The sequence below is a fragment of the Emys orbicularis genome, chromosome 20 (genome assembly GCF_028017835.1).
Source record: "Emys orbicularis isolate rEmyOrb1 chromosome 20, rEmyOrb1.hap1, whole genome shotgun sequence".
Classification (NCBI taxonomy): domain Eukaryota; kingdom Metazoa; phylum Chordata; order Testudines; family Emydidae; genus Emys; species Emys orbicularis.
In genome coordinates, this window is record NC_088702.1 from 9,367,269 (window position 1) to 9,390,480 (window position 23,212).

At 56.5% G+C, this 23,212-nt stretch overlaps 1 protein-coding gene across 1 annotated transcript in view; it reads left to right on the forward strand.

Moving 5' to 3' along the window:
- Positions 1 to 2,605: 2,605 nt before the first annotated feature.
- ARHGAP30 (Rho GTPase activating protein 30) overlaps positions 2,606 to 23,212 on the forward strand; it is a 49,482-nt gene continuing 28,875 nt past the window's right edge. The window contains exons 1-3 of the mRNA XM_065420304.1: positions 2,606 to 2,714; positions 15,495 to 15,597; positions 19,966 to 20,110. Coding sequence (XP_065276376.1) covers positions 2,606 to 2,714; positions 15,495 to 15,597; positions 19,966 to 20,110 — 357 coding nt within the window. The remainder of the gene's footprint in view (positions 2,715 to 15,494; positions 15,598 to 19,965; positions 20,111 to 23,212) is intronic.

A 23,212-nucleotide genomic window follows, 5' to 3' on the forward strand; every position in this document is an offset into this window, starting at 1 on the left:
CAGGGCTAGATGATAAAGCCCAAGTGAGCCCAACCTGTCAGCTGCTAACACAACCACTCTGCAGTGTGGAGGCAGGTGTGGGTGGGTGTCAAAGTATGTGTGTGTGTGTGTAGCAGTGCGTATGTATCTGTATATGATGAATGTGAATGTGTATCAATGTGTGAGTATGTGTATCTGTGTGTAGCAGTGTGTGTATCTGTATATGATGAGTATCTGTGTATGTGTGTGTGTATCTGTATATGATGAGTATGTGTGTGTTTGTATCTGTGTGTGTGTGTGTATCAGTCTGTCTGTATCAGTATATGTGTATGTGTATCTGTGTGAGTATCCATGTGCGTGCATGTGTATCAGTATGTGTGTGTATCTGTATATGTGTATCAGTGTGTGTATCTGTATATGATGAGTATCTGTGTGTGTATATGTATCCATGTGCGTGTGTGTGTATGTGTATCTGTGTGTATGTATCCATGTGTATGTATCCGTGTGCATGTGTGTATCTCTCTGTGTGTGTGCATCTATATATGATGAGTATCTGTGTGTGTGTGTGTGTATCTGTATCAGTGTGTGCATGTGTGTACCAGTGTGTGTGTGTATCTGTATATGATGAGTATCTGTGTGTGTGTATGTATATCTGTTTGTGTATCAGTGTGTGTGTATCTGTATATGAGTACCTGTGACTGTGTGTCTGTATATGAGAGTATCTGTGTGTGTGTGTATCAGTGTGTATCTGTATATGTGTATCAGTGTGTGTGTCTGTGTATCCGTGTGTGTCTGTGTATCTGTAAATGTGTAGCTATGTATGTGTATCAGTGTGTGTGTATCCGTGTGTATGTGTGTGTGTGTATTAGTATATGAGTATCTGTGTATGTGTATCAGTGTGTGTCAAAGTCTCAGGGCCAATGGAAATGTTTCCTTCCAAGCCCAAGTCGATGCTGTTGGAAGAGCCGATCCCTGTCCTGCGTCATGCAGCATCTTCCCGGTGTGCAGCATCCGTGGCTAGGGGCCGAGGGGGAGGCTGGCGCTGGAGGACTGAGCCGCGACACAGACGGTGGGAGCCCCTCAGCTCTATAAAGGGAACTGAGGAAACTCTTGAGAGCTGGGATCTGGGCCAGCCTCCCTTGGCTCCTGCCTTGGAGCTCAGGGACGGCCGTGGTGGGGGCGGGCGGGCGTGTGTCGAAACCTGCTGTTCCCACCCTCACTCCAAGGGAGTTTGTTAAACTTGCATGAGAGCTAAAGCGATGACAAATCGCTCCCTGGCGCGCCGTGCAGCAGGCTGCTAGCCCTTTACAATGCATTTCTACCTGCCTTTCACTAGCACGGGCCTTGCTGGCCTTTAAACTCCCCTCCCACCGGGCAGTAACCCTGCCTGGGCTGAGGGATGCTCTCCTGCCTGTGAAGAGTGCTTGGGGTCTCCACTCTGACAGCACCCAGCACCGCGGCCTGGTGACCCACACGAAGACTGGTTCCTAAGGGCGCCCCTATTGGTACACGCAGGGATTGCGCCATTCCCAGTTCGGATGTGGAAGTGAACCGGGGGGGCTCCATCCAGGGAGGTGGCCTGTAGTAGCACCGCTCTCTCCCAAGCTAACGAAGGGTTGGCAAGAGCCTAAGACCACAGGACTGGTATCGAGGGAGAAGAAGGTGAGAAGACACCACTCAACGTCAAAACTTGGGTGTGTGGGTCTCCGTGTGTGTTGGATTTGGATCCCTTTCCAAGGTGTGTGTATGTGACTGTGTGTGTCTGCTGGATTTGGATCCCTTGTGTTTGTGACTCGTGTGTGTGTGTTAGATTTGGATCTATTTCCAAGGTGTGCGTGTGTGACTCTCTGTAGGTGTTCGTGTGTGTGGCCGTGTGTGTGTCTGCATGTGTTGGATTTGGATCCCATTCCATGGTGTGTGTGTGTGTGTGTGTCCATGTATGTGTGAGTCCATGTGTGCATGGGAGCCAATGCGTGGGTGAGTGACTCCGTGTGTCTGAGGCTGACAGGCCGTAGGTGTGAATCCATGTGTGCCGGCTTTGGATTCCCGTCCATGGGTGTGCATGCGACCCCGGCGGGGTGGGTCTGTGTGTGTGTGGTATTTGTTTTGCACCCTGTGGTTTCTTGAAGATGCTTGGGCAGGAAGTTAGCTTGGAGGCAGCAGAACTCACTTCCTGCCGGGTGCCGATCCCCAGCCCTGACAGCGAACAGGAGTGCAACGGTGCAACGCGTTTTACGTCAGGCCTGGGCCTCGGCAGCTTCCTCTCTTGGGTGCTGCTTCCGCTGCTGAGCCGCCCGGCCGGGGGCTCCCCACACCCTGGGGCTGGGCTTTCAGGGCTTCGTTCCCAGGCCACAGACTCTCTCTGGACTGATTTCTCGTTTGGATCCAGCCCAAGCGAAGATTTCGGCAGCCAGAGGTTGATGCTGTAGAGGCGACTATGGGGTGGATTTGAGGAAGAGACACCTCCCCGGGGCCGCTCGGTGAATGGCAGCCATCAAAGGAGCCGTGGGCTGAGGATTTCCTCACCGGCCCGCCCAGCCCCCATGTGGGCCAGGTGGTCCCAGCGGGAAGGGCTGGGGCTTGTGCGTTAGAGCCTGGAAGCCCCCGGGCTGGTCCAACCATCCCCATGTCTCTCGCCATGAAAGCCCGGCAGAAGGTGAAACGCAAAGGAGCAGCCAAGGACCGGGTCTTTGGGTGTGACCTGCTGGAGCACCTCCAACACTCTGGCCAGGAAGGTAAGGGCGGTTTGCTCCTCCGGTGGCTGACCTTCCATGGGGCGGCAGCAGGGAATGGGCCAGGAGACACCTCTCTGGGGGCTGACCCATTGCTCGGCGGGGACCCTCCCGGAGCCCCAGTCCTGCTGGGCTGGTGTCTCCAGCACACAGCCATCCTCACCGCCAGCAGTGGGGCAGCAGCGGCTTTCTGTGAACATCCGCTTGCCTCTGCACTGAGCCTCTCTGGGCGTGTTCCTGAGCCTCCCGCTTCGCTGCCTGAGAGCAGCCTGGGCAGAGGGAACAGGAGCCGTCCAGGTGCAGCTTTGAGCCAGTATTGCAGAATCCTGGTCTCACTTAGCATCTCAATCAAGGCTGCACCGGGTGTTGGGCCGGCCCTGAGCCGTCACAGGGCCCCGTCATGCCGGGTGTTGGGCTGGCCCTGAGCTGTCACAGGCCCCAGTCGTGCCGGGTGTTGGGCCGGCCCTGAGCCGTCACAGCCCCGTCGTGCCGGGTGTTGGGCCGGCCCTGAGCCATCACAGGGCCCCGTCGTGCCGGGTATGGGGCCAGCCCTGAGCCATCACAGGGCCCCGTCGTGCCGGGTATGGGGCCAGCCCTGAGCCATCACAGGGCCCCGTCGTGCCGGGTATGGGGCCAGCCCTGAGCCATCACAGGGCCCCGTCGTGCCGGGTATGGGGCCAGCCCTGAGCCATCACAGGGCCCCGTCTTGCAGGGTATGGGGCCAGAGCAGTCACAGGGCCCCGTTGTGCCGGGTATGGGGCCAGCCCTGAGCCGTCACAGGGCCCCGTCGTGCTGGGTATGGGGCCAGAGCAGTCACAGGGCCCCGTTGTGCCGGGTATGGGGCCAGCCCTGAGCCGTCACAGGGCCCGGTCGTGCCGGGTATGGGGCCAGCCCTGAGCCATCACAGGGCCCCGTCGTGCCGGGTATGGGGTCAGAGCAGTCACAGGGCCCCGTTGTGCCGGGTATGGGGCCAGCCCTGAGCCGTCACAGGGCCCCGTCGTGCTGGGTATGGGGTCAGAGCAGTCACAGGGCCCCGTTGTGCCGGGTATGGGGCCAGCCCTGAGCCGTCACAGGGCCCCGTCGTGCTGGGTATGGGGTCAGAGCAGTCACAGGGCCCCGTCGTGCCGGGTATGGGGCCAGCCCTGAGCCATCACAGGGCCCCGTCGTGCCGGGTATGGGGTCAGAGCAGTCACAGGGCCCCGTTGTGCCGGGTATGGGGCCAGCCCTGAGCCGTCACAGGGCCCCGTCGTGCTGGGTATGGGGCCAGAGCAGTCACAGGGCCCCATTGTGCCGGGTATGGGGCCAGCCCTGAGCCGTCACAGGGCCCCGTCGTGCCGGGTATGGGGCCAGCCCTGAGCCATCACAGGGCCCCGTCGTGCCGGGTATGGGGCCAGAGCAGTCACAGGGCCCCGTTGTGCTGGGTATGGGGCCAGCCCTGAGCCATCACAGGGCCCCATCATGCCGGGTATGGGGCCAGCCCTGAGCCATCACAGGGCCCCGTCGTGCCGGGTATGGGGCCAGAGCAGTCACAGGGCCCCGTTGTGCCGGGTATGGGGCCAGCCCTGAGCCGTCACAGGGCCCCGTCGTGCTGGGTATGGGGCCAGAGCAGTCACAGGGCCCCGTTGTGCCGGGTATGGGGCCAGCCCTGAGCCGTCACAGGGCCCCGTCGTGCCGGGTGTTGGGCCGGCCCTGAGCCGTCACAGGGCCCCGTCATGCCGGGTATGGGGCCAGACCTAAGCCGTCACGGGGCCCCGTTGTGCCGGGTGTTGGGCTGGCCCTGAGCCGTCAGTACAAGCTAGCTTGGCATGCAGAATTGCAGCATTCCCACAATCCCACTGGAAACCCGGGTCCCCGAATCAGGCTTCTGCAGTCAGGGAACAGACGCACCTCACGGGCCGTGTCTCCAAGCAAAGCATCCCAGCCCAGGGGGACCCCTGCCCTCCCTAGGGGCTTCAGAGCTTGGGGCCTGTTGGCAGGGGCAGGGAGGCTGGCATGCTCTGTGCGGTAACCACAGGGTTCCAGTGCCCAGGGAGCCCCTGCCTCGGTCTGGAGTCCAAAGGTAAAACAGACAGAACCTAGGCTGCTGCTTTCAGATCCAGTGATGTGGCCAGTGCCAGGGCTGGAGGCTGGGCCTGGCATGGGCCACATGGCTCCCTTTCCCCTGTTAGAGCTGGAGGGGTGAGGGGCAGAGTCCTGGGGGAGCTGGCACCCCACGGGGATAGAGCCCTCCCTGCAGTGCCCCTGGCACCCCCACGGGGATAGAGCCCTCCCTGCAATGCCCCAGGCACCCACGGGGATAGAGCCCTCCCTGCAGTGCCCCTGGCACCCCACGGGGATAGGGCCCTCCCTGCAGTGCCCCTGGCCCACGGGGATAGAGCCCTCCCTACAGTGCCCCTGGCACCCCCACGGGGATAGAGACCCACTGCAGTGCCCCTGGCACCCAAGGGGATAGAGCCCTCCCTGCAGTGCCCCTGGCACCCCTACGGGGATAGAGCCCTCCCTACAGTGCCCCTGGCGCCCACAGGGATAGAGCCCTCACTGCAGTGCCCCTGGCACCCCCACGAGGATAGAGCCCTCCCTACAGTGCCCCTGGCGCCCACAGGGATAGAGCCCTCCCTGCAGTGCCACTGGCACCCCCACGGGAATAGAGCCCTCCCTGCAGTGCCCCTGGCACCCACGGGGATAGAGCCCTCCCTGCAGTGCCCCTGGCACCCCCACGGGGATAGAGCCCTCACTGCAGTGCCCCTGGCACCCCCACGGGGATAGAGCTCTCCCTGCAGTGCCCCTGGCACACCCACGGGGATAGAGCCCTCCCTGCAGTGCCCCTGGCACCCACGGGGACGGAGCCCTCCCTGCAGTGCCCCTGGCACCCCACGGGAATAGAGCCCTCACTGCAGTGCCCCTGGCACCCCCACGGGGATAGAGCCCTCCCTGCAGTGCCCCTGGCACCCCCACGGGGATAGAGCCCTCCCTGCAGTGCCCCGGCACGCCACGGGGATAGAGCCCTCCCTGCAGTCCCCCTGGCACCCCACGGGGATAGAGCCCTCCCTGCAGTGCCCCTGGCACCCCATAGGAATAGAGCCCTCACTGCAGTGCCCCTGGCACCCACGGAGATAGAGCCCTCCCTGCAGTGCCCCTGGCACCCACGGGGATAGAGCCCTCCCTGCAGTGCCCCGGCACCCCACGGGGATAGAGCCCTCCCTGCAGTGCCCCGGCACCCCACGGGGATAGAGCCCTCCCTGCAGTCCCCCTGGCACCCCACGGGGATAGAGCCCTCCCTGCAGTGCCCCTGGCACCCACGGGGATAGAGTCCTCCCTGCAGTGCCACTGGCACCCCACGGGAATAGAGCCCTCCCTGCAGTGCCCCTGGCACCCACGGGGACGGAGCCCTCCCTGCAGTGCCACTGGCACCCCACGGGAATAGAGCCCTCCCTGCAGTGCCCCTGGCACCCCACGGGGACGGAGCCCTCCCTGCAGTGCCCCTGGCACCCACGGGGACAGAGCCCTCACTGCAGTGCCCCTGGCACCCACGGGGACAGAGCCCTCACTGCAGTGCCCCTGGCACCCCACGGGAATAGAGCCCTCCCTGCAGTGCCCCTGGCACCCCACGGGGACGGAGCCCTCCCTGCAGTGCCACTGGCATCCACGGGGATAGAGAACTCCCTGCAGTGCCCCTGGCACCCCCTCGGGAATAGAGCCCTCCCTGCAGTGCCCCTGGCACCCACGGGAATAGAGCCCTCCCTGCAGTGCCCCTGGCACCCACGGGGATAGAGCCCTCCCTGCAGTGCCCCTGGCACCTCCACGGAGATAGAGCCCTCCCTGCAGTGCCCCGGCACCCCACGGGGATAGAGCCCTCCCTGCAGTGCCCCTGGCACCCCATGGGAATAGAGTCCTCCCTGCAGTACCCCTGGCACCCCACGGGGACGGAGCCCTCCCTGCAGTGCCCCTGGCACCCCCACGGGAATAGAGCCCTCCCTGCAGTGCCCCTGGCACCCACGGGAATAGAGCCCTCCCTGCAGTGCCCCTGGCACCCACGGGGATAGAGCCCTCCCTGCAGTGCCCCTGGCACCTCCACGGAGATAGAGCCCTCCCTGCAGTGCCCCGGCACCCCACGGGGATAGAGCCCTCCCTGCAGTGCCCCTGGCACCCCACGGGAATAGAGTCCTCCCTGCAGTACCCCTGGCACCCCACGGGGACGGAGCCCTCCCTGCAGTGCCCCTGGCACCCCATGGGACGGAGCCCTCCCTGCAGTGCCCCTGGCACCCACGGGGATAGAGTCCTCCCTGCAGTGCCCCTGGCACCCCCACAGGAATAGAGCCCTCCCTGCAGTGCCCCTGGCACCCCCACGGGGATAGAGCCCTCCCTGCAGTGCCACTGGCACCCCCACGGGGATAGAGCCCTCCCTGCAGTGCCCCTGGCACCCACGGGGATAGAGCCCTCCCTGCAGTGTCCTTGCCCCACCCCCTGGTTCTCAGGGTCGGTTCTGGCAGAGGTGGCACCAGAGTGGGGATGGGGAGGAGGCCCACACGTTACACACAGGAAGTTACTCTGTGTAGCTGGTGCCAGGCCCTGCCACTGGGCAGAACAGGCAGCTCGATGCACAGCAAGAGGGGGGTGGAGGCGTGAATCATGCTGATTGTTTTGCAGTTGCTGGGCTCTTGCTGACAAGGGCACTTGCATCACTGCAGATTGAGCAACAGCGGGTGCTGCCGAAGGAAATGCAAGCAAGGCCCTAGTGGAAGTGCTTAGTAAACACGCTGAGGGACCCAGGGCTACCACAGGGGGTGCCCTACAGGGCCCTGTCCCACACCCGAGAGCAACACCCACAGGTGTTCATGAGACGTGGAGCAGACTGGCGTCACCCAATGCTGAGCTGCAGCTGGTCGAGTGGTAGGTATCCCAACATGCATTGCTTTGGCCTGGCTGCTTCGAGCTGACTAGAGCATTGCATGCTGGGATGTCTTGTCACCCGCAGCCACACCTGTGCTAGAACCATGCTAACTTCCAGTTATGTCCCAGTGCCTCTTGCCTGAGGAAGTCAGACCCATTTAAAAGGGGGCGATTAGGGCTATGTCCATTTTACAGATGGGGAAGCTGAGGCACGGGGTGTCTAAGGCTGACATTGGCAAAGCCAGGAGCCCGCAGGCAGTTAGGTAAAGGATCCAATTTGTAAGCTGGGAGCTGTGAAAGCTCTTTTAATGACCAGCATCTCAGCGGGACTTGCGCCAGGCCCCTCCAGGGCTGGCAGCTGGGCCTGTGTAGCTGGAAAGGCCAGAGGACTGGGGCTCCCTAGCAGAACAAGTTTCCCATCTCACAAATACTCTGGTGATTTTGAAATGTTTCCCCCTCTTGAACTGGGCTGGAAAATCGAAATCTTGGAAATCCTCCTGAGTGAAAAAAGCGAATTTCTTCCTGTCGGGTCAGAGGAAACATTTCGTTTGGATTTCAACCTTTTTTTTTTTGGTCATATTAGCGTAAATTTCAAACCAAAGGGTCGCTTTGAGACAGAACACTGGCCTGGTGCGTTTTGAAAATGTCAGCCCCTGCTGGCCGTTTCAGGGCTGCTTTCCTCAAGGTTTCTTCCCGTTGGGAGACTCAACCCTGGCCCATGAGCCAGTTTTGGTTTTGACCAATCTGCATTTTTCGGTGAAAAAAACGATTTGTTGTGTAATTCCCGAGCAGCTCTCCTGAGTCGCTGGGTGCTGTTGAAACCCCTGCGCAAGGCCCCTGTGGATCCAGCAGGTTTCCTGCCACCCCCGTGCAGTGGGTTACACCCAGCACCTCTGGAAGCCAGACTGCTTCACCTATCGCTCCCTCTCCTCATTGGTTGCCTGCAGCATCTCTCCCTGTAGTGGCCCAGATCCTCAAAGATATTTAGGCTCCTAACTTCCACAGATTTCAATGTAGCTCCACAAAGGCAGCGTGGTCTAATGGACGCAGCACCAGACTCGGACACTTCAGGGGTCTAGTCCCAGCTCTGCCTCTGACCAGCTGTGCAACCTTGGGCAAATCACGGCCTCGCTGTGCCTCAGTTTCCCCTCTCATGCTTTGTCTATTCAAACTGCAAGCTCTTTGGGGCAGGGGCTGTTCTTCAGTGTGGGGGGGGGCCCTGATTGCGGTTGGAGCCTCCAGGTGTTACTTAGTCATAGTGGGCTTCCTAAATCTGGATTTAGGCTCCTAAATTTGCTTATTCTGGCCTCTCGTCATCCCCTGGCAAGTGATCAGCAAGAGGCAGGGGTTAAGAGCCAGGCGCCTGGTCACACACAGGTTGGGTCACAGATGTGATCATCAGGGCCGGCTCTACTGCTTTTGCCGCCCCAAGCAGCGCGCCGAATTGCCGCCGCGGACAGCGGGGGCAGTCCGTGCGCCGTTAGGGCGGCACGCGTGTTTCCGCCGCCGCGGCAATTTGGCGGCAGCTTCAGCCGGAAGACAGAAGCTGCCGCCAAATTGCCGCCGCGGGCAGCTGAACATAGAAGCTGCTGCCAAATTGCCGCCACCGCGGAAACGCGCGTGCCGCCCTAACGGCGCACGGACTGCCCCCGCCGTCTGCGGCGGCAATTCGGCGCGCTGCTTGGGGGCAAAACCACACGGACTGCCGCCACTTGCAGACTGCCGCCCCAAGCACCTGCTTGGAAGGCTGGTGCCTGGAGCCGGCCCTGGTGATCATCAGGTTGCAGCAAAGGCTCTGATGTTGCAGTAACTCTGGTCTGCTCCTGAGTTGCTGGGCAGCGCTGAGGGGGGTGGAAGGGAGGGGATGCGGGATTCTGGACTCCGTGACAGACCCAGCCAGCTGTCGGAGATCCTGAGTGGGAGCGGGTGCTGGAATCAGTGCGTGTCCGCCCTGCAGTCGCCTCCCAGTACTTTCCCCGTCCCCACAAGGGCAGAGCCCGCAGCTGTTAGTCACTTTCCGGGAAGGCCGCCTGAGCTGAAATCACCTGGTCGGGCAGGAACCACATTTTGCTGTGGAGGCTGGTGCGCCAGGAACCATGCTCAGCGAGCGTTATCCTGTCCTCCAGCCACACACATGGTCAGCAGCAGCCTGTGCTTCGGGTGGAGGCAGGAGAGTTTCTGCCTCTTGGTGTCAGGCCGGTCTTGTTGCTAAACTGCTTCTCAAATGGGCAGGTTGGCTACGTCAGGAGTCACTGACCTGTCGTGATATGATCAGGGGTAGCTTAGGAGGGCACCATGTGCCCTCACTCCAAGGTGCTCACCTGTACCCAGAAGCCCCTGATACTCCACCTGTGTCTGTTTCCTGTCCCTGGATGACCTCGGAAATTCCAGGTGCTAAGAAGGGAACTAGGTTGATCAGAGATATAAAGGGCCTGTCTTACAAGAGGACACTCAACCGGCTCGGCTGGTTTATGAGAAGGGATGTGATTGCTGTCTATAAATACACAGGGGGGAAACACCAGGGAAGGAGAAAAGCTATTAAAGCCACAGGACACAGTTGGCACAAGAACAAATGGGGATAAACTGGCCTGGAATTAATTTAGGCTGGAAATGAGAACTGGGCGGAGGGGGTTCTGGACCAGCCTCCTGATGGAAAGAGCAGGGGGCAAACAACCTAACTAGCTCTGAGATGGAGCCCGATACGTTTCCGAATGGGTTGCTATGAGGTGGCTGCCTCCGATAGCAGGAACTGGACTCCTTCTAGGCCGTTAATGTCGAAGGTCCGGTTGCACAGGGCCAGTCGTCCCGTGGATATAATGCGTTCCAGGAGACAAATCAGGTCCTGGCCTGTGAATTACAACCCCTCGCTGGGATTCGAATGGCTCCATGCTCCTCAGTGGGAAGCAGCTAAGAAGAGAGACTGTCATGCCCCAAGTGATCTCAAAGGCCAGCGTTTTCAAAAGCAGCCGCCACTGAGATGGGGTGTCAGTTCTGGGGCATCCAACGTGAGACCAGAGAGATGTGATTTTCAGAGGCGCTGAGCACCCACAACTCCACATGGGGGCAGTGGGTTGGCAGCCCCTATGGAAACCAGACCCTCTGTGTCTCACGCTGGGCTCCCCCAAACTGTGTCAAAGGACACTTGGGACAGTTTGGGCCTAACTCTGTACAAGTAGCGCTTCACCCAAAAAGGAAATGCAGCCACCTCTGGGGTGGAAGGTTGAACAGCTGCACGGCAATGCTTGCAAGGCAGTCTGGAATTGACAGAACAAGGAGTAATGGTCTCAAGTTGCAGTGGGGGAGGTTTAGGTTGGATATTAGGAAACACTTTTTCACTAGGAGGGTGGTGAAGCACTGGAATGGGTTACCTAGAGAGGTGGTGGAATCTCCTTCCTTAGAGGTTTTTAAGGCCCGGCTTGACAAAGCCTTGGCTGTGATGATTTAGTTGGGATTGGTCCTGCTTTGAGCAGGGGGTTGGACTAGATGACCTCCTGAGGTCCCTTCCAACCCTGATATTCTATGATTCTAAGGGGGGGGGGGAATATTGTGCCCAACTGAAAGTTGGGGAGAATGTGGGGGACCAGAATGTTCATTCTCCCAGTTGAAACGTGGGCAGGACATGAGCATAAAAAGTGACCAGGGCCATGGCATGTCAAATATACAGAAGAGGCCAGGACCTCAGTCAGAGGATGGTTCCCCTAGCACCGTGCCAGGGAGTTGTTCAGTAATGAGAACAAGAAAAGGATGCATCTATAAGTCACAGCCACCACTTCCTGCAGTACCTTGGGTTTTCCCTTATTTGTGTACTAACGAGGTCAACCCTCTTAGCTGATGAGCCCAGAAAGAGAGGAGATCAGGGAGTGCTAAAGGTTGTGAGAGGCCTCGCTCTGCCCCGATTGACTGCGATCCATTTTCTGTCTCTTGTTGCAGAGACGATGGTAGCAGGCGATTGCTTGGTGTTCGTACAATGTCGCTCCTGAAGTGAAGTGTTGCAGGAAAAGAGCCATGTCAGGGCCGTAATTAGATGGCATCTGTTAATTGTCTAGATCATTGGCATGTGCCTTGTGAAATCAGCACGCGATGAAGTGCTGGTTGCGTTGGTTCTTAGCGTGAAGCCCATCCAGCGATCCGAAACTCACATGGGCGCGAATGCCTGAGCTGCTCAGTCATCAGACCGGCTGGTCAGACGTGCCGCAGCGTGGCAATCGCAGCTGTGGGCGATGGAGCGAATGGGGGGCTGGCCTTTAGCCCCGCCCGCTCTGGAGGACCTCTTAGCTCACTGACACACTCAGAAGAGTTGGTGGGAGGTGGGCATTTGCAGAGGCAGTAGCTGCAAGGTGGCAGGTGTAATACACTGTATATACGGTAGCAGCCAGCCAGCCACAGTTATGGTCACTCAGAACTGCGTGGCCTAGGCCCCTGCTACATGTACCAAAGAGGGGTCCCCTTTAGCTGTTTGCAGTCATATAATAACCAGATCTAGTCTCTCACCCAAGGCCTGATGAAGGTATAAGCACTACAGGCCCGTTTAGGGCCCCAGCTCCCAAAGGCATGTGATAACACTAGAGTCTCAGTGCTTGCTTTCAAAAAGGTGATGTTTCTAGCCCTTACGGCCGCAAAGAAAATCTTGAAAATGTGACCTGGTGTAAGTGCTACATCGATGCTGCCTGAGTCTGCAGAGAGCCTAAGCCCATCGCTCTGAGGGGTGTGTGCTGCCCCATGCATCTCAACAGGTTAATGCTGATACCTGCTGCTTTGGGGCCCCTAATGACACAACCACAGCAGGAACTCTCTCTGCAGCCATTTGGCTCTGCTGGGGTCACATCTCCAGCCTGCCCCACCCCAAAGTCCTCTGAGAGTAAAGGCACCGTGTCCTCCCTTCTCAGGGATGGACCCCACTTGCTTAAGGCAGGGGCTATTGGTCTGTGGAGGCAGGAGGCCCAAGGCAGGCCAGAGAGAAAAGCGGGGCAGGGCTCCCACAAATCCATCTCTTGTGTAGGTCGCTCCTGATACTGCAAATCAAACAGGACAGGGCAGAGGTGCAGGGGCTGGGGTCACAGGTTGCCTTAATTGGGTGCTGGAGGGAAATATTTGAGGTGGGCACTGGGGCAGAGGTTTAGGGTGAGCACCTGGTGGAGGAGGAATTTAGGGTGAGCACCAGGAGGGGGAGAAAAAATTTAGGATGAGCATGGGGGGAGGGGGAGATATTTAGGGCAAGCACCGGGGGAGAGATGTTTAGGGTGTCTACTCGGGGGGGGGGTGTTAGCCCCTTCATGGTTCTGCTACAGGGTGGGGGGGTGGGGGTCTTTATGTGCCCCCCCCCCACAGAGCCCTCTGCTTGGGTGGGTGGGGGAAGAGCCCTCCCTCCTCTGGGACAAACCAAAGCCGTCTATCGGTCTGGAGTGGGGGAAGCGCTCCCCCGCGCTAAGAGACTAGTGCTGGGCCCCCAGAAGACATCTCTTGTATAGGTGCCCCTGCAACTGTCACCCTAAACAGGGGGATGGGTGGGATCATGGGGACCCCCAAGTGGGTCTGGATCTAGGATCGTGGATTGCAGTTCTCTGGCTCTGCTCCCTCCCTCCCCTGGCATCTAAAATCGGTAAAAAATCAGCCTCAATTGAATGGAAATAAGATGTTCAGGATCGAGCCGGGAGTCTCCACACACAGGCTGGGGCTGAGACAGCCAGAAGGGGGGATGACACCTGATCTAGTTCTTTTGGTTCCAGTCTGAGTGTAGACACCTACCCCAAGCGTGAAAAATCAGGAGCCCAGCCGCTAAAACAACTTGAGATCGGCTTCAAAATCATGCAGTGTTTTTAAAAATAATCCAGAGTGAGATCTCTTTCTTTGCTGACTTCAGGGGTCACATTTTTCAGCTTTTCTCTGCAACTGTGAGGCCTAAGAACCTAGGAATTTTTGCATGAAAGCTGAGCTCTTCATGCAGTCCCCTGACTCCAGCCGCTGGAGCTTTAAGACACCAAATATCACGTGACAGGGAGAGCTAGCTATCCAGTTCATTGGAATCAGTGCCCAGTTGTGTGTGGTTGCTTGTAGATTGATTGAAACCTGACATATTGATGTACCTTGTGCTGGTAAAGGTACAGTCACAACACTGCTATGAGCAGTTTTAAACTGATACAAGAACAGCCACACATGAGTTTGCATCAGTTTAACTAGAATGGGTTTTGAAACTGGTTTAAGCTGAGTCAATACAACTTCTGAATAAAGGTAATGGGTGTCTCACCCTTTCTGTGTCTCTAGCCCCTTTGCCTGCATGGACACACACACACGCTGGCTGAGCACAGCGATTTCGCTCCGCACTCTGGGAGTGCGTTTCATTTCCTGTGTGGTGTGCAGAAATGAAATCGGCTGGTGACTCCACCCAGTCAAACCTCCCCAACCAGAGACCAAGCCAGCAGACGCAGATTTGTTCCTTTTTCGCTTAACGCCCTGTACTGAAAGGTCCCCATAAGCAGGATCTGGGGGGTAGGGAGGGGTCTGCACCCTATTTACAGCCATGCACGTGACGCAGAGAGCAAGACAGAATCCATGCGTTTCCATGGTAATTGCAATGAGTACATTGTTATAATTTGTTAGTTCTATTATGGTAGAGGCCCCAACTGAATTGCAGCGCTAGGTGCTGCACGTACATATAAGTGACAGCTCCCAAAAGAATCTAAATGGACATTTCATAGATGGGAAACTGAGGCACAGGGTCAAGTAAGTGACTGGTCACGGTCACACACACACAGGGTAGCTAGTGTCATGCTTTGGTCTCCCTTAGCCTTGTAAGGCCTGGACATGCAGTCATGCTGTTCTAATCCCAGCCAACAGGGGGCGATGGTCTCTCTCTCTCACACACACACACACACACTTCAACCTATGCAGGGCAGGACGCAGAAGCGGGGGAGCAGAGGGTTTCCACTGAGGCCATGAGACACCCAGGAGCAGCCCTGGTGTTGGAGCAGGGAGACGGTACATAGCTGAGAGCTGTGAGGCTGCCCTGGGCAGAGGCAGGCGGGTCCCGCTAGGGTGGCTGAGCTCAGGCGTGACAGGTGCTACCCCTTTAACAAAGTGCAGTGCCTGGGGAACCCTCCCCCCTGCCCCCAGGTCTGGCCTCTGAGGACTGCAGGGATGGGGGGTGAACCGTGGACACTTGCCGCTCTCTCCCTGCCAGCCATCTCCACAGCCTGCCCCCTTCCCTCATCCGTCAGGGTGCCCCCCATGTCTGCTGGTTCCTGTGTGGCAGGGGTGGTTATTTTCCAAACGCTTCCCAGAACCCTTTGCAAGGAGGGCTCAGGACGGTCAGAGCAAAGGATTCTGGGGAGGCTACCAACCCTCGCTGCACAGGCCTGAGGTGGAGCAGAGTCTGCCTTTCGGGGAGCCGGGGGCAGAAACTCCTCAGCCCCGGCTCAGTGGTGAGTGGCCCTGGGGCCTTTTGCTGTGATGCCCTGGGCAGCTGCTTCTCAGAGCCCCTGCAGCCAGGAATTTGTCTACACAGGAAAATTAATCTGGAGTAAAGTCAGGTGTGAATGTAAAGCGGATTAGCTGTTCCTCATTAACTCCACAGCCCCATGTTAGTGGTCTCCTCCGGGTGGTTGCCTGCAGTTACTACACCCCTCTAGAGACTCCAACCTCCCTCGGGAGATCAGCGTGGGTCTGACGGCTGTGGCTGACCCCCAAGGCCCGGAGAGGTGGAAACTCCTGCCCACTTGAGAGCAAGGCATCATGCGTCTCCGCTGGGGAGGAGTGGTGAAAGGGGGACATCGCCCCGCTCCAGAACAGAAGATGGGGGGGGTCACTCGGGGCTCTGGCCATTTCGTGGTCGTGGCTCTAGTCAGCGCCCCCGGATTGGGCTGCGGCGCTCCGGCTGACTCTCCTCTCTCCCCCCAGTCCCCCAGGTGCTGAGGAGCTGCACGGAGTTCGTCGAGCAGCACGGCATTGTGGACGGGATCTACAGGCTTTCCGGGGTCTCCTCAAACATCCAGAAGCTGAGGTAAGGACGGGGGCTGAAAATGCCTCGGATTGGAGGGGACACTTGCACATGTGTGTGGGACGGGGGGGAGGGGCTTCCCATGTGTCTGACCCGCTCGTGGCTTCTGTGACACAACACGTGGCTCCGAGGGGCCCTTCATTAACAGCTGTGGGCGAACTTTTCAAAGCTGGGTGCCCAACGCTCCTACATGCTCATCTCGGGACCTGCCTAAAAGGGCCAGTTTGAAACTCCCGAGTGAAGTGGGGGATTCCCCATCTCTTGTTGTCTTCAAATCCAGCCAGGCTGCCTTTCTGGGAGATGCACCATAGTCAGACATAGTCAGGGCCCAATTACAGGTAACTGGGTGAAAAGCTCTGGCCTGTGTAATACAGGGGGTCAGACAAGATGATCTAATGGCCTTAAACTCTATGAAGCTAGGAATTTGTAAAGGTGCTGATCTCTTTCTTTTCTTTTCTGTAATCTCCCATCACACACCTCTGGGCACTGAACAGTAATTGATAAAACAACACACCTCACTTGCAGGTTGTCTCAACCTTGGAAAACTCACATCCAGCAGTAAAATACAGATCAGCCTCAAATTTGCCCCGAAGGACAAAAGCCTGGGGGAAGAGCCAAACCTGTGCTCTGAATGTCATTGCAAAGCTAAAACAGCCCCTCTGAGAATGCAAATCTAGGGCCTGTTATTTGAGAGTCCCAGCTAGGGTGACCAGACAGCAAGTGTGAAAAATCGGGACAGGGAGTGGGGGGTAATAGGAGCCTATATAAGAAAAAGACCCCAAAATCCGGCCTGTCCCTATAAAATCGGGACATCTGGTCACCCTAGTCCCAGCTGATCTGAACTGTGGGGACAAAGCACAGTTAGAACTAGGTCCCGGACATTGCAGGGCCTTAGAGATCATTAGAGCTGGCTGGGAACTGGGATTTCTGTCCCACAGGAAATTCTGACAGTTCAAAATTGGTTTTTGCTCCGAATTGGAATGAAAAGCTGAAATTTTGAAATTTCCCTCCAATGAAAATTCTAAAAAAAAAAAATTGACCTGGAGCCAGCGAAACGTTTCGTTTTGCTAATGTTGAGTTTCAGTCAGGTAACATTATTGCTTTTGGATAATGTCAAAACCCTAGAACAGTGGTTTTCAACCTGTGGCCTGCGGATACCTGGGGGTCCGCAGACTGTGTCTAAGATTTCCATAGGGGTCTGCACCGCCATTCGAAATTTTTTTAGGGAGTCCGCAAATGGAAAAAGTTTGAAAACCTCTGCCCTGTAATATAATATTAGATATGAAGTATAATATAGATACAAAGTAATATATTGCTATAAAGTAGAAATCAAAGCGAAATGGGAATGTTGAAATGAAACTTTTTTCCTTACTGAAACAAGGAAGCTGACGTGGTTTGTTTTGACTTTTTCCCATCAAAAATGTCCTTGAAATTGACACGTTCCCACACAATGTTTAGATTTTGAGGAAACTACAATTTCTGACAGATGACTGCTCCGCTGAGAAATGTTCACCCAGCTCTAGTGTGGGGCTAGCCTGCAGTCCCGGGGCGTGATTGCAGTTCGGGTACTGTGATGGTTCTCGGGGTACCCCTGGACTGTGAGTCACCTTCTTACACCCTGCCTCTAGCGGTAGCTGGGGGTTAGCTTTCTAACCACCACCAGCCGTCAGACACTCAAGTGCTTTCCTCCAGGCTATGCAGCTTAACATCCCTGAGTCCCCTTCAAGCATCGGCAGCTTGACGGGTCCCCCTGTGATGTCCAGCCCCCCCCCGACACTGGCTACTCACACAAATCCCAGATCCTCTACCCCCAAAGAAGCAGTGCACCCCAGTATACCAATTTTACCTTAAATCACCACTCCTGTATAACACACAGCATTTGTGCCCACTTATAATACACCGAAAGAAGGTTTATTTAAGAAAGAACAGAGGTTTCACTAGAACAGAGCTGGTTAAACTTTTTGGCGCAAGGGCCACATCTGGGTATGGAAATTGTATGGCAGGCCGTGAATGCTCACAAAATTGGGGGTTGGGATGCGGGAGGGGTTGCGGGCTCCGCTTGGGGGTGTGGGCTCTGGGATGGGGCTGGATATGAGGGGTTGGGGAAACAGGAGGGTGCTCCGGGCTGGGACCGAGGGGTTCGGAGGGCGGGAGGGGGGTCAGGGCTGGGGGAGGGGGTTGAGGCCTGGGAGGGGGTCAGGGATGCAGGCTCTGGGTGGCGTTTATCTCAAGCAGCTCCCAGAAACAGCAGCATGTCCTCCCTGCTCCGGCTACTATGCGGAGGCGCGGACAGGCAGCTCTGCACACTGCCCCATCTGCAGGCACCGTACCTGCAGCTCTCATTGGCTGCGGCTCCAGGCCAATGGGAGCTGCGATGGTGGGACATACTGCTGCTTCCGGTAGCCACGCGGAGCGGGGCAAGTCCCTGACCCCGCTCCCCGGCGGGAGCTCAAGGGATGGATTAAAACATCTGGAGGGCCGGATGCGGCCCTCGGGCTGTAGTTTGCCCACCCCTGCACTAGAAAGAAGAGAGAGTGTTGGAAACAGATGGTTACAATACAAAACATCATAAAACGGGACCTGGATCCTACCCTTATGAATAGTTCCCTTTCCTAGCCAATACAGTAGGTTTTGCCCTGCAAAATTCAGATGGTTGCAGAGCCGGGTGGCTTCCCTGGAGCCAGGGTCCAATCCTTCCTGAAACATCCCCACCCAACAAAACATCTCCTCAGTGAATAGCTGCAGAGTGTCTTTCTCTGCACGGTGTAATGCTGAACCAGTCTTTTGCCTTCACTCCTGGATGGAGCGAGCACCTGTCTGTATCATGCTCCTTTTCACCTCCACGTGGCTTTAGTGTTTATAGTTTGCCTTTGATGGTTTTCCATTGACTTCTCTGGGTTGTTGTGATCGTGGACAATGGAGCGATACATTGTGTCATGGGCTAGCCTGGGAGGGGCAACATTTTCCTCCCGCTGGAACGGGCCCGCACCAAGACATATGATTCCCTGGTGACTCACTTTCCCTCCAAGGCGCAGTTTTCAATATAGTTCCATTATTCCTTACTGATCAATCGTACGCACATCTCGAAATGATTAGGAGTATCGTTACGTTACAAGCTTTCAGTAGAGACCTCACATGCTACCCTTGGTGGATAAATACCATGAGAGCATGAGAGCGGTGTCTGGGGTGTAGTGAGTTTGTCAGGTCTGAGACAGGAGGTTTCTTGCAAAGAACAGTGAACCCTTTGCTCATTGGCACCACCGGGCCTTTGTGTCATATGTAGCTATCCCCAAGCAAGCTTTGACGTAGCTACCTTGTGGCAATTGCCCAGAGTTTCAGGTGGGTTCGTACAGCCCGTGCTGCCGTGGTTTCACTGCTCTGAGACCCGAGCGAGCTACATTAAAGCTAGATCGGGGCTGTCGACATGTCTAGACTGACCCCTCGTCGTCACCTGGAATTGCCCCCGGAGCAGACCGGGATCCTGCGCAGTCCTGGGGCGGTTGGTGCTACATGAGCCTTGGGACTCACCCCGCACTGGGCAGCTGCATTCTGCACTCGCTCACGCGCCTTCCGGTTCCTGGACGGCGGCTATCCCGTGAGACGGTCACGCCTTGGCTTGGTGACTTGCGCTCCGGGGCAAAGAGAGCCGCTGGGGGCGCCTGCATGGTAGCGGGCGGTGTCATTTCCAGCTCGGATTGAGCGAGCGCACTAAAACTAGCGGTGGGACGAGTTCCTAGGGCTTCAGGTGAGATGGTACGCGGGGCAGGTAGCCCCTCCCACCACGGCTCCACTGCTAGCGGTAGCTCACTTGCTCCATCAGCATTAGAGCAGGTATGTTCCACCCCCGCCCCCCAGCTCCAGTGTGACGCGCACAAAGAGAAACAGGGACCAAGGTCCTAGGGCTCAGGGGGACTCAGCTGGCCCCAGCCTCTGGCGTGCGGGGACTGGGTCTGGGTGTCCTTGCCTGTGTGTGGATTGTGCATGTGGCCCGTGGAGCCCTGATGTGAACGGGGGGACAGGGACAGGGGGTCGTGGCCCTCCTGCTTTTTACCAGTCATGAGGGTGGTGGGAGGGGGCGGAGAAGAAAGAGCAGGGGGTGGGGTCTTGGGGGGAAGAGGCAGCATGGGAGTGGGGCCTTGGGGGAAGGGGCGGGGCCACACACACACACACACACACACACACACACACACTTTTCTGCCACTCCTGTCCTGGAGTCTCCAGGAATCAAAGATTAATCTTTCATTAAAGATGATGTCATGTGATGAAACCTCCCTCCAGGAATACGTCCAACCTCAGCGGGCATCCCTAGCTGCTCCCCATCTCCCCCAGGCCCGCCAGTGCAATCACTCTCCTCCCTCTCTTGGTTCGCAGGCAGGAGTTTGACAGCGACCGCTGCCCCGATCTCAACAAAGATGTGTACCTGCAGGACATCCACTGCGTCAGCTCCCTCTGCAAAGCCTACTTCCGGGAGCTCCCCAACCCCCTGCTCACCTACCAGCTCTACGACAAGTTTGCTGTGAGTCTGGCCCTGCAATCCGCCTTCCGGGGATGTCTCCGCCACAGTGCTAACTCTGGTGATCGGCACCCGGGGCTGAGCCCCGGGCTCGGCCTAGCACCAGAGCGAGCAGCCGCACTGCAGAACCCGGCCTGAGTGCCTGTGTCCTCCCTGTTCCGCACTCCCCCGTGTGTGTCACACCCGCTGGGGGGGACCCCCACGGGTCTTAGTGAGTACTAAGTGCAGTGACGTGCTCCCAGTGCATTGTGGGAGAACTTGTCTGTCCTTCTGGGCACACAGGGGGGAATTGTGGGAAGACACAGGAGGGCTATCAGCACTCAAGAGGTTTAGCCTGAGTCCACACTCCAAAATGGGAAGGTTACTAGCCCCAGTGAAAGCCTCGCTCAGCCTTTAGTCTGTACCCCAGCTGGGCCAGCTAGCCTAGGTTTAATGCCCCACCAAACTCGGGGTGAGAGGGTTTGTGTGTGGAGGGAGCAACAGCCGAGTAGGAGCCTCTGCAGTGAAGACAGAACCCAACAGTCTTGGCTACCGGCTGTGGCAATGTCACGTCCGCCTTGGTCCTCACAACGGTGAAGCACGGGGAATTAAATCAGCAGCAGCTGGCATCCTGCCCATCCCCCCAGCACTCTGATGGGCAAATTCCCAGCAGGGCGTGGGCGAAGCTGCGTGTGCTCTGACTTGCGTGTGCAAATCAGGGTGTTTCCGTGTTTCCCCTGAGGCCCGCGCGTGGGCACAGGTGCATGCTCCATTCAGCGCCCGTGCTTTAGCAGATGTGAGCCTTAGCAGCCCTTGCCACTGGGGGACAGATGAGATTGTGAAATGCCCCACAATCGCTGGGGTGTCCTCTTCTTAAAAGGACAGTATCAGAGTGAGTCAGGTCCTGCTGAAAGGGCCCAGCAATTGCTATGAGGGGAGCCTCAGATCCAGAGCCCCCGCTCTGAGCAGTCCGCCCTGAGGAGCATCCCATAACGAACGTTTCAGAGCTATGAACGAGCTCCATTCCTGAGGTGTCCGTAACTCTGAGGTTCTACTGTAGATTAGTTCATGGAGGATAAGTCCATCAATGGCTATTAGCCGGGATGGGCAGAGATACAAACCCATGCTCTGAAGTGTCCCTAGCCTCTGTTTGCCAGAAGCTGGGAATGGGGATGGATCACTTGGATCACACAGAGGATATTCTGCTCATTCCGTCTGAAGCACCTGGCACTGGCCACTGTCAGAAGACAGGATACTGGGCTAGATGGAACAGGATACTGGACTAGATGGCTAGTACGGACGTGGTTAGGGTTAGGGTTTGCAGGGGCTAGGCTTAGAACTGGAACAAATTTTATGCAGATTCTGCGACACTGAAAGTTTTCTCGAATTCATGTCGGTCTTGCTGAAATGTTCATGTAGGGGGGGGGAAAGAAAATCCCAGAAAGTTGAGGCACAGCTGTGGCTGTGCTAATCAGATGGCAGGGGCTCCACGTGCCCCCCATTTTTTCCATTTTGGTTTTCTAATTTCCCCCCAAAGTAGTGGGGTTCTGGCCACCGATGTCTTGAATAGTGTTAGACTCAAAGAGCTCGATCTATTTAACTTAACAAAGAGAAGGTGAAGGGGTGATTTGATCACAGTCTGTAGTACAGTACCTACATGAGGGACAAATATTTAATAATGGTTTCTTCAGTCTAGCAGAGAAAAGTCTGCCACGATCCAACATCTGGAAGGTGAAGCGAGACAAATGCAGACTGGAAATAAGGTGTACATTTTTAACAGTGCGAGCAATTAACCATTGGATCATTTCCCAAAGGTTGTGGTGGATTCTCGATCACCGACAATTTTTAAAGCAAGATTAGATGTTTTTCTAGAAGATCGGCTATAATTGGGGCCCTACCAAATTCGTGGCCATGAAAAACACATCGTGGACCATGAAATCTGGTCTTGTGTGTGCTTTTACCCTACACTATACAGATTTCATGGGGGAGACCAGCGTTTCTCAAATTGGGGGTACAAAAGGGAGTAGCAGGGGGGTTGCAAGCTTATTTTAGGGGGATCGCAATATTGCCACCCTTACTTCTGTGCTGCCTTCAGAGCTGGGCAGCTGAAGAGCGGCGGGTGTTGGCAGTGCCCTGCCAGCAGCAGCACAGAAGTAAGGGTAGCAGTACCACCAGAATCCCCACCCCCCTACAATAACCTTGCGACACCCCTCCCCCAACTCCTTTTTGGGTCAGGATCCCTACAATTACAACACCGTGAAATTTCAGATTTAAATAGCTGACATCATGAAATTTACGATTTTTAAAATCCGATGACCGTGAAATTGATCATGACTTTGGTAGGGCCCTAGCTATCATTCAAACAGGAAGTCGTTCAGGGGAATCCCATGGCCTGCGTTATCCAGGAGGTCAGAGTAGATGATCACAGTGGTTCCTTCTGACTTTGGAACCTATGAATCTAGACTTTCTGACTCTATTCAAATGTGACCTGCCATGTGGAACAGTCGGAGGCTCATTGGGCGAGTGATCTGGAAACTGAAACTGCCTTGACCCCAAAGTGAAACTCAGTGAGCTGAGCTAGAAAAATACAAGTCACGGCCCGGCATGAACAGTGTCAGTCCATGTGATCTTTAACATTCTTTCCATTCTAATAACCACAGGCAGATAGACCCTGCAGTAACGGAGGCTTTATTTGCTATTTTTAATGTTATTTGCCTGATATTAATCTTCATCCTCATCACCTCTGGTTGTTATCAGGTGCTTTTTATTTGTAGATCCCAAAGAGCTTTACAAAGGAGGGTCAGGATCAGCATCCCCATTTTACACATGGGGAAACTGAGGCACAGAACAGTGCCCAGGGTTACCCAGCAGGCCAGGTACACATGTCTAACAAAGAGGCAAGCCCTGGCCTCCAAAGCTTACAATCTAAGAGAAATGCAGCAAGGAGACAGAGAGCGCAGCTAGCACAAAGAAAGGGCTGGCCTAGTTTCTAGAAACCCAGTATGGGTCTCAGCAAACCTGGGGTCTAGTCCTGGCTCTGCTAAGGGCTAAACTGTGGCAAGTCAGTTTCCCCTTCTGTTAAAATGGGGACTAATGATCCCGAGTGCCTCTGTAAAGCACTTTGTG